Genomic DNA, 12,667 nt, shown 5'->3' with positions numbered 1-12,667 from the left:
TCAGGTCACCAACAAGTGGCTTCTAAGGTACTCACCTGCGGTGGTAACTGACAAGGGAACGCCTTCTAGAAACACAGAGAGACTGCTAACAATCCCAAGGACTCCAAGTGCAACCTATGTCCTAGCTGAGAGTCCACAGCAATACCAGGGAGAGCCAAATCATGTACAGTCCAGCCAGAGTGAAGCAAGAGCAGGCCCCAGGCCCTGCCCACAGCCCAGAACACGCGACCTAACTAACCATCTTAGACCCAGTTGAGCCAGTAACCAACCAAGCTGATTTACAAGAAAATACCATTAAGAGAAAAGACAGAAAGAAAAAGCAAAATGAAGAGGGTGTGAACAATCAAGGCTCAAAAGAGAATCAAAGGCACAAAGAGAAAAGAGACCCAAAGAAGGAGAAAACATCCAGCCCTGAAATTTCCAGAAGGAATAAAAGCCTGGGGACAGAACGAATAAAGGGAAGAGGGAGCAACTGCAGGGGCAACCAAGGCAATCCTTCTCTCGCTTCAATTTTCTACACTCAAACCAAGACCATCCCTAAGTATGTAGGCGAGAATCACAATTCCAGGTTCCGAAAGCACAGAAGTGACTGTTCCCAGCTGCTCCTGCAGAGCAGTGTGGCTCAGGGTGTCTCTGGCACGTGGTTTCTGATAACCCTCCCCCTTCTACCCGACGATGAAGCTACCTGGGGCTTAAGAGCAACTTCACCTTTATTCTAACCCACTGTGAAAGAGTTTTAGAAACAGCGTCATTTTCTTGCATGGAGAGAGGCCTTCCCCTAAGCAAGAAGATGGGCTGAACCTGCAGGAGGCAAGGCAGCTCTCGGGAGAGGAACGGGTCCTGGGGCCAGCGTGGTTTTCCCGAGGCGACGGAACTGTGCCGCTCCGGGAGAAGACCCAGCAAGCCTGTGGCCCCTGAGCATCAGCTGAATGCTCAGGGCAACGAGAAACCCACCTATTGGGAAGTTGCTGAAAGCATTTATTGGTGATGGCCCTTTTTGCAGCTCAGGTGTAGTGTGGGGCATGACGTTCTCGAGGAAAGATTTCATGGCTGGCTGATGGAGCGGCTGCTGCTGAGATGGCGGGGTCTGCTGCTTCACCAACAGGCTGGGATCGAGTTGCCGGGACTGCTGCATCATTTGCTGTTGCACGCTAAGAGGTCGACCCTGGAAACAGTGAGATGATTGGGAAACCTGGAGGACAGCAAGGCTTCCCAGACAGCCACATATTCCCCCTCACCGCCGAATTCACCCCCTCCTCCTCAGCAGGAAGGCGCACGGTCACCGTATACCAGTTAATACGACTTCTGGGCAAACAGGAGACTTAACAAACCACGTATTTCATTCTATTTTAATAAAGGCATCTCGCGTTACAATTCCACTGCACTGAGTTCCGGTTAAGGATGTCATCTACCTGCTGGTCTTGCTGCTGCCGGTTCCCAGAAGGCACGCTTCTCTGACTTTGGGCCCTTTGCTGCTGCGCTAACAATCGCTGGAGGGAAGAGGGCGAAAAGGCTGTCAGTGTCGCGGCGTCAGAGCTGCGCGCTTCAGGTGACTGCAGCGGACGCACGCACCCACCGCGCAACCTCATCTGGCATCCCCTCTTCCTGGGCCTCCCTGGCCTCAAGCCCTTGTCCAATTCGGTCTCTCGTTCAATCTAAACTTGCACTTCATCAGGGACATTTTCCCCGATCACCCTCCCCCCGCCCTCCCCAACCCGGCTAGGGGTGCTTTGGGGGTGCTCGCAGAGCATCCTGCCATTCGAGCTCACCATCTGTCCTCACCCACAGACCGTAAGCTCCCTGGGGGTGACTGCACCGGCTTTGTTTGCTGCGACACTTCCTGCACACCGTAGGCACTCAATACACATACAGTGACTAAGGCTGTTACTCTACTTACCTGTAACTGGGAGATCTGAGAAAGCTGGTTTAGTTGGGATAGCTGGTTCAGCATGGCTACCTGTTGAGGGCCAAAGAGCGGATTCAGGCCACCGTTGTTTGGTGCATACTTCAGCAATGAAACTGGAACCTTAGGATCACAACGGCAAGTTAATAATGTTGATCAAATAACTCAAAACTAACTAAATGTACAGTGTATTCTGAACTGTCAATAGAGCAATTAAATCTTTGGACTAGTACTTGGAAGGCTGGTTATGTTCTTCCTCTGCTTTATTGTTCATGTATACTTTCCGGGGTTAACTGAAAGATGACGGGGTGAATCTTAAACCAGCCCATTTACTTTGCTACTGTCCTCCTCCCCTTAAGATGTTTTACGGAAGGTAATTTAACTTGGACTCATTTTCTTCACCCTACCCACATCCTTCCGTAAGGACAGCTGATCCTGAATTAGCTGCATCTCAAAGACACAAGGATGAGCAATTAGCCACCTCATTCAAATACCACATTTTTCCAGGTCAAGAGAAGAGAGCAGGGCGGGGGTGATTACCTGAGGGGAGAGTAATGGAGGAGGCACTTGAGCACGGAGATTAGGCTGAGATGAACTAAGAGGTTGTGCTGGAGGCTGCTGCATGCCCCGGGGTTGTGCTGCTGTGTTTCCAACACCAAACATACTGGGATTGCCATTCTACAAAACCAAGAAACAGCGACAGAATACCAGTGGGATTCTTTAGGGGTAGACATCGTAATACCACACTGTTTTATTGATTTAAACACGGCAACTACATGTAAGAGAGATTTCATTACTTATACAAATCATTCAACAGAGAGCCTAAAATACACACGTGGACTTACCTGTCTAACAGAATTCAAGTTTTGCATACCCAGCCCTGCTATGGAGCCAAGGGCCTGGTTAGGTAGTGCACTATTTGAAGGGGGAAGCTTCATGCTTTGACTGGACATAAACTGCATGTTTTGGGATTCATCTGCTACAATGCCATCCTGAGTGGACAGACAGAAAGATGTGCAACACCAGCCAAGCAAACAAGCAGAAGGGAGAAATCATTGCAGGAACAGAAGAGAAGTCACGTGACATTGCAGCACCAACAGGAAACGGGTAGAAAACAGAAGAGATTAGTGTTAATTCTAGAGTACATAAAAAGAACCAGACACATTTTGCGGGATTAAGAAGAAAATACAAATGCAATCCCTACGCTAAACTGAAACATAAAGAGGAGAATGAACTACAAATCCAGTAATAGCACCGGATTACAGTACCTTATATTAAATGCCCTAGACAACTAATGAGAAAATTATGCTATTAAGTGTACTGGTTTATCAGCCACAGGGGTAAAACAAAACAAATGACTTACCTTATCAAAGTAAGGGCTGCGCTCCATGGAAGACTCTTTGGAAATCTGAGGCCGAGAACCAGGGCCTTTCCCGACCGTTCGATTGTAATCACCAATATTTAGGCTATGTTTATCTATCTCCATTCGTTTGTCCTGTAACATTCCTAAGAAATGCAGGACACTATGTTATCATGTAGGAAGACAATCTCACTGGCTTCAGATAAATTTATAGCAGAAAGCAAAATATTCACTCCCCCTAGATGACTTCTGCCTTGACAAGAACAGGTGAAAAATGCATTCAATAAATCTTGCATTCCTCAGAAGTAAAGTTGGGTTTAGCAGATCCTGTTACTTTACTAAAACAATTAACTTGAAAACAGACCAGTAATAAAATGGTTAAGACTTCTTTGGTCATCTTTAATCTGCTTAACATAATAATAAAAACAGTTCCCAGTTACAAATAACAAAAACAGCCAAGACAAATCACCATCAGATAGATGCACACTATGTGCCAGGCACTGTTCAAAATGTGTGTTCGAATTTAATGCTGGTAATGCTACTATTATCACCTCCATCTGGCAGATGAGGAAACTGCAGACCAGACCGGTTCACATTTTCCCCTCTCTCGGGTCTTCCTCTGTCCATTACTCTCATTTTGATTTCTCTGCAACTTTAAACTCAATTTCTTGTCTACCGAACTTATTATTCCTATATATTTCTTATCTCTAATAACGGCCACTTATTGATTGCTTTAATGTCTCTCAGCTCCAAATTCACCCTTTTTGACTGCTCAGTGAAAGCACATGTGGACTCTTTACATTTTTCTTTTGCCACCTGGCACCAAGGCTTTGTCAGTAGAGGGCGCTGGAGGGCTGCTGCAGGAGGAAGCTCAATGTGCTCACTTGGCAGCTTCTCCACTACCCCACTCTGGCTGTGCAGAGTGCTCAGCAACACCCCCTGGCCAGGTCTCCCAGCATTCCCACATACCTCCAAACGGTGAGACACCTCTCTATGAACAGCTTTTCCCAGCACCCTAGAGGGCAGATTTCCAGCAAGTTCCACCAGGACAGCAACACAGCAACTTCTGCCATTCAGTGAGCCATGGAAGAGGCAGAGTGTTGTCCTCACAGGAATAGACCCATATTTTGGATATGAATTTGCTTTTCCTGCCTGTAAAGCTTCTGCCATCCATGGTCTCGCAGAAGGCCTTATTCTCACAGCAACTGTGTGTGAGCCAGGAACTCACTCCACAGCAAAAGGAGAACAGTAATGGGATCATGCCCATGGGATCAACTGGTCCGACCACATACATCATCACCCAAAAGTAGCTAGCCAAACTAATAGGTAGAACTGGTTATAAAGCAAGTCAGGGGACAACATCCTTAAAGGATGGGCACTTGGGTGGCACAGTTGGTTAGGCGTCCGACTCTTGGTTTTGGCTCAGGTCATGATCTCAGGTTTGTGAGATCGAGCCCCATGTTGGGTTCTGTGCTCATGTGGAGTCTGCTTTTGAGTTTTTCTCTCCCCTCATCCCTCCCTCCTGCTGTGCGCTCTCTCAAATAAACAAATCTTAAAAAAAGAGGGGGGTGGGCTAGGCTTCTGTCTCACAGGACACAGTGTCTCCCACATCACCAGAATAAAGAGGTCTAGGAATCAAATGGTGGGAGTTGGAGTGGCTTCTCTCACCATCATACCTCATAAGCCACTCAGAGAATTCTAGCTTCCTGGTCTGGCAACTCTGCAAGTTTGGAGATCTTAATCCTCAAGAGAGAAAATGCTTCTACCAGGACACACATCAGGCTGCTGAACTGTAAGATGCACACTGCACCTTGTCATTTTGCCTTCTTTTGTGCCACTGAACCACAAGGCAAAAAGGGGCTTGTCTACTGGCTGGAGTGATTGATTCTCATCCCAAGGGGACATGGGTTTTCTATTACAAAATGAAGGCCACGAGGACTCTGGAACCCAGGGGGATTCCTCCGGGGGCCGGAGGGGGGGCTCCTTAGTATTTCCAGGCCCACTAGTAAAGGTTAATGAAAAACTACAGCAATCAAGAAAAGGCAGATGAATAAAGGGCTCAGACCCTCTGGGAACAGAGGTTTGGGTCACTCCACCAGCAGAGGAACCCAGGATGCTGAGGTGTGGCTGAGAGTAGGGCACTAAGAATGGGTGCTGCAAGAAAGAAGCCATGGACACCAAGCACAGCTTGTGATCACGACAGAAATGAGGGCAGGACTCGCTCGGCATGCTTTCTAAGGCTCGTTACAGAAGCGTGGTTGTCTGTATAGGCTGACCACTTTCTTCCTTCTCTTTCCCATTTTTATTTTATTCACAAGCTGTTGAAAGTTAACTTTACGACTTAGTCTTTCGGTCTCAATTGTGACGGACTTTGAGCAGTAATAATATAGCCAATGATAAGTGCAATGACTGTTGGGACCATATCTGTCTCCTCAGTTTGGTGAGAGGGCAGACCTCCTCACTTGTAGGAAAGAAAGCTGTACCTCGCTAAGAAAAGAGATGGAGTCGCTTTGCCACTACAGTGGAACAAAAGTGCAGGCAGAAGATGGACAATCAGAGGGTGGCGTGAACTGTACCAATCATCGACCCACTGCCTCTCAGCTCTCACTGCCCTGAAAAAAAAACGGATCTGGATGCTTTACATATTTTTCCCTTTGCCAGCTGATGGTAGAGGGTGCAGGAGACACAGCCAGAAGACAGACAGTGTCTCCCAGGTGTGGGTGCTCTCTCCTGCAGCACAGGCAGCTGCCCCAGCCGCAGGTCCTGGCCGGGCTCACGGCTCCCCCCAGTAGCCGCTCTGGAGGTTTTGTACCAGAGCTCAAGTGAGACACCACCCCAGAAGGCGGATCTCCTGCGGTTCCATGCAGTGGCACCACAGTGACATGTCTGCCATGCGATGAGCAGAGGGCCAGGTCCAGGAGTCTGGATCTCAGCCCTGGCTCAGATGCCCTCCTCCATGGGCACACTAGCTCTGTCCTAAGGTTAGTGACTTCTCCTTACCTCTGCTACCCTATATTCTTTTGTGGTCTCTTTACCTCTTACTAGCCAAACCTTTATTATGCTAATAATTCTTTATATTTCTATCAATAAACCTTCCTGTTCAAATCACTGTGTAGTTCGCTCTCCTGCCTGGACTCAGACTAAAAGAATAACACTAACACCTACTAAAGCGTCCAGGCAAGAAAGCTGGAAATCTCTCCCTCTGCCCCTCCCCCTGCTCCTTCTAATAAATAAATAAAATCTTAAAAAAAAAGAAAAGAAAAAGCTGGAAATCAGCTTTTACCACGCCCACTCCCCTACCTCTATAATGAATTGGTACAGACTGGTTATCAACTTTCGTTGATTCTAATTCCCTCATCTCCACTGAATTAAGAATCTTCCCACTACTATCTTAGTTTAGAGCTCTGAAATCCTCACTGGCTACTGCAACAAATCTCGAACTGCTTTTGGTATGTTTAGTATCTTTTTGTCAGTCTTCTGCCACCAATCTTTTCTGTCCTAGGATCTTTTCAACCTGTAGCCATATTTTTTAAAAAAACATAAATCCCAATGTCATTCTCCTGCTTAAAATTACTTAATCCCGTACTTTCAGAATGAAGTTCAACCCCCCCCAAAGCTCCTCATGATTCAGCACCTGCCTCGTTTTCCAGCACCTTCCCCTAGTCAAAGCTTCTCTCCTCACCACACTCCCACCACCACAACCAATTTACATTTCTTCTCCTACTGCATGCAACGTCTTCCATTTCTCCAGCACGGTTCAAGCTGTCTCTGTCATATGATCTGGGCCTTCGCACCTACTACTGTTTCCGAAATTACTAAGACTCTTATCACCCAACCTGAATAACTCCTCCTTGACAGGACTAGATCCGAGGTAATCAAAGACTAAAATCACCATGACCTTAGATCTGCACAGTGATTTGTACTTCGAAGGCAGTCCACTCATACACCACCACACTCTAGTGTATGCTGAGAGCACAGGAATGCTGTGATAGGAACCCAGATCTCCCCTCTCCTGGTCCAGGTCAGTGCTCACTTAGAACCAACACGTCACAGATACATTTGTCCATCCATGAGGAATACGAACCCCAACTGATTTAACTTTTCCTTACCTCCGGAAAGATCCATCTTATTGCTCTGTACATTTTCTTCTGGTGAGTCTCTCTGAAGTAAGAAAACACAGTGTGTTAGCAGTCCTTAATTTATCAATGAAAATAAATTAAAAATGAAAAATTTTACTTTATTTCATTATTTGTCAAAAATCAAGTGGACTGCAAAACTCTTTTCACTGCCTAACAAGAAAAAGTTTTAAAAATAAGATACATGATCAATGTTTTTAGCTAAAACTATAAAAATAAAGAAGGCTTTGTGGCCAATTTTACTCTAACCTCCAGCATATTCATAAGGATTGAAAGATAATAATAATTTGTTAAGAAAATAAAAAACTGAACTTAGGGTAAATTTACAGACGACCATTAAAAGGGGAGGGGGCTGCTAGGAAGAATACACTTACCGAAAAACTGATATTTGAAAACTGTTTAACAAATGGATTTATCCATGCTTCTTCTTGTTTGTTTCCACCTTTCATGGTTCCCTTTGCAAAACAAAAGAGTAGAAAGCTACCATGGCCGCCTCTATTGATCTGGGCACAGTGATGGATTAATAATAAAACTTCAAGGCAATCCCCACTCTCATTTTTAGCCAATTAATTTCTCCTCCAACCAACTCTTAGCAGAGTTGTTAACAATTACAAATCAACTTATTTGATTTTCAGCTTCCTTTGCTCCAGTCCTCTGGTATAGCTGTAACGTACAGAGAAATCTCTAAAGGCAAGCAGTCAGAAGGAAAAGACGGAAGCAAAGGGCGGAGAACTGCTCATCACAGTCTCCAGTTTACAACTGGACTGTGTTCTAAGAGCTTAATTATAATCTGGATTTGTGGGGTTCTGACACCACACTAAAGTAAAAGCGGTTGTTAGGTTCCACAGGTTAGCCCAAAGAAACCAACATGACCCAGAATTTAATTATGCTATGTGCACTGTACTGAGAAAGCACCACGTTTCCAAATGAAAAGCTATTTTAAAATTTTAATTCGTGTTGCCGAGAACACAGTACCCCAGCGGCAGCTGAGGCTGGGGGTCCTCCAACTCCCCGCCTTGGTGCTGGCTGCCATGGCTGGCTGGGCATGGGCAGTAGAGAAACGACTTTGAGACACTCTTTGAGGGAATATGGTCCACGACGACGAGCCTGGCTGACAGGGAGGCTGGACACCGCAGGGACCAAGGTCTCCTGTGAATACGAAGACCACGGGGCCAGCCATTCTCGGTCTGTCGCCTTAATTCCCCTTTCCCGTTGCTACCGCCTGTTCCTTCTGACCGTGGGACAGAACACAGCTTCACACTGCCCGCTCCCACCCCCCAAAGTGCAGGTCTCTGAAGCAAGCACCTAACCCTTGCCAAGGTTTCTGAAGTCCTCCTTGATTCCTCTGGCCCCCACCCCGCCCCATGCCTATATGGCTGCCAAGGCCTTCTGTCCCTTCTATTCTGAAATGCCTCTCTGATCAGTCCCTTGCACTACATATCCACTCTGGCTTCCCAATTCAGGCCCTCACTTCTCACCAGAAGCTTCCTGACTGGGATCCCCCAACTCTGGTCTCTCCTCTGTGCCAATTATCTTTCATAGGATCACCGGTTAGCTTTCTTTAAAGAAAGTAACTTAAAAAACCCAACTCAAGTTGCGTTCTATGAAATTTCATTGGCTCCATATTTTATACAGAATAAAGTTCAAATTATCTTTGGCATGGTATTGAAAAGACTCTACTACCTGCCATTAATTTAACTATTGAGCCAGATCTCTTGTTACCTCTTTCCAGAAATTCTACACTTTAGTATATCAGACTACTATTTTCCCTGGCACATCCCACCCGCAGGCATCTTCCAAACTCAAGTGGCTACTCCTCAGTGCTCTCCTACAGCCCCACACTAGACTCCAAGCTCCTCGAGGGTACAGCTCATTTCCTAGTGTTTTTGAACCCCCAGCACCAAGCACAGTACCTGGCACACAGCAGAAGCTAAATAAATGTTTGCAGTCGCTTTCTAAAAGATTTTTACTAGCAGAAACAAAGGAGAAAGAGTAAAAAGGCTACACACCCTTTCCCTTCTCCTTTTTTTGCCACTCAGACCCTGTAAGGAAAGACAAAGTCACAAAACAGCATGGTCCAGTGGGAAGAACACAGGGTTTGGAATCAGAAGACCTAAACTTAAGTCCTTGCTCTGTCACTTACTAGTTATGCATCTTTGGGCAAGTCACCGCTTTTTCCGGTCTCAATTTCCTCATCGGTATTCTACCTCAGAAGGTCATGAGGACCAAATGGCTTATGTAAAATATGGGAAAGCACTTCATAAGCTATATGGAGAGGCAATAGGCAAATTCAGCCAAATGAAACATCTTTTTAAATGAAAATGGTAGGTCCTAGACTGAGAACCCAAGGATTAAAACGGGGGGATCCTGGTGGGCAGCTAGTGGAACTCCTGGATATTTGACCTCTAAGGTCTGGGGACAGGGGTGGGGGGTGGGGTGGAGATGGACTGGTTCTCAAATAGGGTGAGAGGGGAGAACCACCTAGGGGTCTGGGCACATATTTTGAAAATGGTCCCCAAGAGAATCTGACACCAGCATCCAATACCACCTCTTAAGAACCAGTGGTCTGCGTCAGTGCTTCTCAGCTCTGGCTCTACATCAGACACATTTGGGGTCCAATTTCCAAAACTATATAGTAGGCCTGGGGTACAGGAAGCTGTACTTGCAACAGATGCCATAGGATTCTGATGTACCAACAGGTTTGCGAATAAGATTTGTCCACATACAAGAAAGAGAAAAATCAAACTCTGCTCATTCCTAGGGATTTTTGTCATAGGACCTTTCGGGGCGGGGAGGCGGGGAAGGGCTACAGATGGGGGATGAAAAAGAAAGATGGTGATTCTGGGTGGAAGGGGAGGTCGGGGACTGCAGGTGAGGTGGAATGGGAGATGAACTGGCAGTGGGATGGAAAGCGTCAACAAGGAGATTTGCCCTTCTCTTCACCCCCACCACTGCAGGCACCACCCCGGGGTGACGGGTGTCCCAGCCAGCACTGGTGGAGGGGGAGGAGGAGAGAAATCCCAAGCTGTAGCAGTGGGGACAAAGAAGTTCCTGCGGTCTTATGGTTGTCTAGGTGGCCGCCCATACAAGAGGCTATAGCTAAGTTGGGGACTGCCTGGACTGTACTGACTGCCACAAATGGGCAGGAAGAACATTAATTTTCTGAGGGTGAACTATCTTTGGAATAAAGTTTCAAGGGCTTTGCCCTTGAAATGTTTACCTTCGATGACATTTTCTTTGTATATGGTGGCCAATTTAAAGATGAGTTAAGCTCTTGAGATGAATTACTATTCCACATTCCAATCTCTACATCCTCTTCCTCTTCCCAGCCGGTGGGGCGACTTCCAGGCAACGGCATATCATCACCACACCAGCCATCTTGCATAGATTTTGGCCCTGATCGTGGATTTGTGATATAAAGAGAAACATGCTTTAATCAAACAATTCTTTCTGGAAGATGAGCACTCATTAAGGGGGCCAGGTGGGGGTGGGACCCTAAGAAAACCCCTATTTCCCTTCCCAAATCTGCATGGTAGAAATGTATGTTTTATACTGAGTTGAAGGTTCCACTAAGCAAGATTTTTTTTTTTTTTTTTTTTAAGTAATCTCTGCACCCAACATGGGCCCTGAACCCACAACCCTGAGATCAAGAGTCGCTTGCTCTACCAACTGAGCTGGCCAGGCACGCCTAAGCAAGAAATTTTTTTAAATTAAAAATTTCAGAGGTGCCTGGGTGGCTCGGTGAGGTAAGTGTCCGACTCTTGATATCAGCTCAGGTCTTGATCTCAGGTCATGAGTTCAAGCCCTGCATTGGGCTCCACACTGGGTGTGAAGCCTACTTAAAAAAAAAAAAAAAAATCAATGAAACATTTCCCATGCTTTTTACAAACAGAAGTCTCCTAACATGGAACAATGGTGGCCTTCTTATTCATACTCATTTAATAATCTGCACAGCAACACACAGGGCAAAGAGGAATGAGGAAATTTCAAAGAATTCATTTTGATATATATTTTCAAAGAGGATGGCCACAAAGTACTGCAAGTCATAAGCAGAGAGTATCTCAACTCTAGACTCAGCCTTTGGAATAGGATCCTATGGGGTACCCCACACACAACTTATGGGATAGTGACAATGTTCACCCAAATGCTGAATCAGGTCCCTCCTGAACTTTGTTCATTTTCTGTATAATATTCAGGGAGTAATCTGGAACCTGAGCCAGACAGTTTGGATATGTGTCCACACGATTATATATCCAGTCTCTCATGCTAGGTAACATGAAAGTTGCTTGAATACGTAATCTTATTTGGTAAAATAATAACTTAGATTTGGTGAAGTACAGGCAAATCCCTATTAGTTAACACAATTCTAAGTAAAGACAAGAAAATTCAGAAAGCTAAAAGAACAAACCAAGTTACAAATTCAAAGAGGCAAATAGTGAAATCATCTAGTATGATGAGACACGGATACACTTATCAATGATATAAGCATTATCCAATTATTTAATTATAGACAATGAGAGACCACCACTGCGACAAAATAGCTACCAGGAATTATCAGTAACTTACCAGATTTGCTTAATGCTTGAGGACCAACAGAGCTGGAGCCCCACGTGGATGTGTTGGATGCCGTAGCAATGGGCTCCCCCCAGCTGGGACCACTGTCTATGGGTTTACCCCATGCTGAAGTACCATTATCCACAGTTGTGGCTGGAGTAGAAGGCTCCCCCCAGGGCTCACCCCAGCCTTTAGAAAGTGTGGGAAAAGAAGTCATCAGCACATGGTAGGGTGGTGCGGTGGAATAGGGGCAATAAGGAATACTTAGGGAACCAAAGATGAAGACCTTCACATTCACAGATCGAATAATGATGCTGCGATGGGCAAAAACAATGGCATCTGTTTTATGCAAAGAAGACAAATCATTTCCCATTATCATAATTTAACTACACGGTGTGAATTTTTTCCCCCACCTCTTCTTTCATAATTGCCCTCTGGGTGTAGAGCAGATTGTTTTGAATGACCTTAATTATAGCAAGTCATCCTCCTTTGAAGAATTTAATTCCTGGAAAAGTCAAGTCATTCTAAGCCAAACCTACTGATTCCAAGCAGGTAATCAAGCTGGGTAACGGTATGTGTATATAATTTTTACCATAAGTGCAACCTTTCAACATCACCGTTCTGGGGCAAAATAAAATAAAATAATAAAATAAATAAAATAAAATAAAATAAAATAAAATAAAATAAAATAATAAAATAAAATAAAATAAAATA

At 45.4% G+C, this 12,667-nt stretch overlaps 1 protein-coding gene across 5 annotated transcripts in view; it reads right to left on the bottom strand.

Moving 5' to 3' along the window:
* TNRC6A (trinucleotide repeat containing adaptor 6A) overlaps positions 1-12,667 on the bottom strand; it is a 102,677-nt gene that overhangs the window by 22,822 nt on the left and 67,188 nt on the right. For 4 of the 5 annotated variants that reach the window (XM_028090456.2, XM_028090453.2, XM_028090455.2 and 1 more), the window contains 10 exons: positions 11,966-12,142; positions 10,620-10,795; positions 9,409-9,441; positions 7,774-7,854; positions 7,373-7,424; positions 3,267-3,409; positions 2,444-2,581; positions 1,898-2,026; positions 1,413-1,490; positions 955-1,165 (listed from right to left, as the gene is read on the bottom strand). In XM_028090456.2, the coding sequence (XP_027946257.2) occupies positions 955-1,165; positions 1,413-1,490; positions 1,898-2,026; positions 2,444-2,581; positions 3,267-3,409; positions 7,373-7,424; positions 7,774-7,854; positions 9,409-9,441; positions 10,620-10,795; positions 11,966-12,142 (1,218 nt within the window). The remainder of the gene's footprint in view (positions 1-954; positions 1,166-1,412; positions 1,491-1,897; positions 2,027-2,443; positions 2,582-3,266; positions 3,410-7,372; positions 7,425-7,773; positions 7,855-9,408; positions 9,442-10,619; positions 10,796-11,965; positions 12,143-12,667) is intronic. The other variant, XM_028090454.2, reaches the window with a different exon arrangement.

Source organism: Eumetopias jubatus, unplaced genomic scaffold (assembly GCF_037043125.1).
Source record: "Eumetopias jubatus isolate StellerSeaLion01/CBP00866 unplaced genomic scaffold, mEumJub1_p1.0 scaffold_12, whole genome shotgun sequence".
Classification (NCBI taxonomy): Eukaryota; Metazoa; Chordata; class Mammalia; order Carnivora; family Otariidae; genus Eumetopias; species Eumetopias jubatus.
This window is presented reverse-complemented; position numbering and strand designations above follow the sequence as displayed.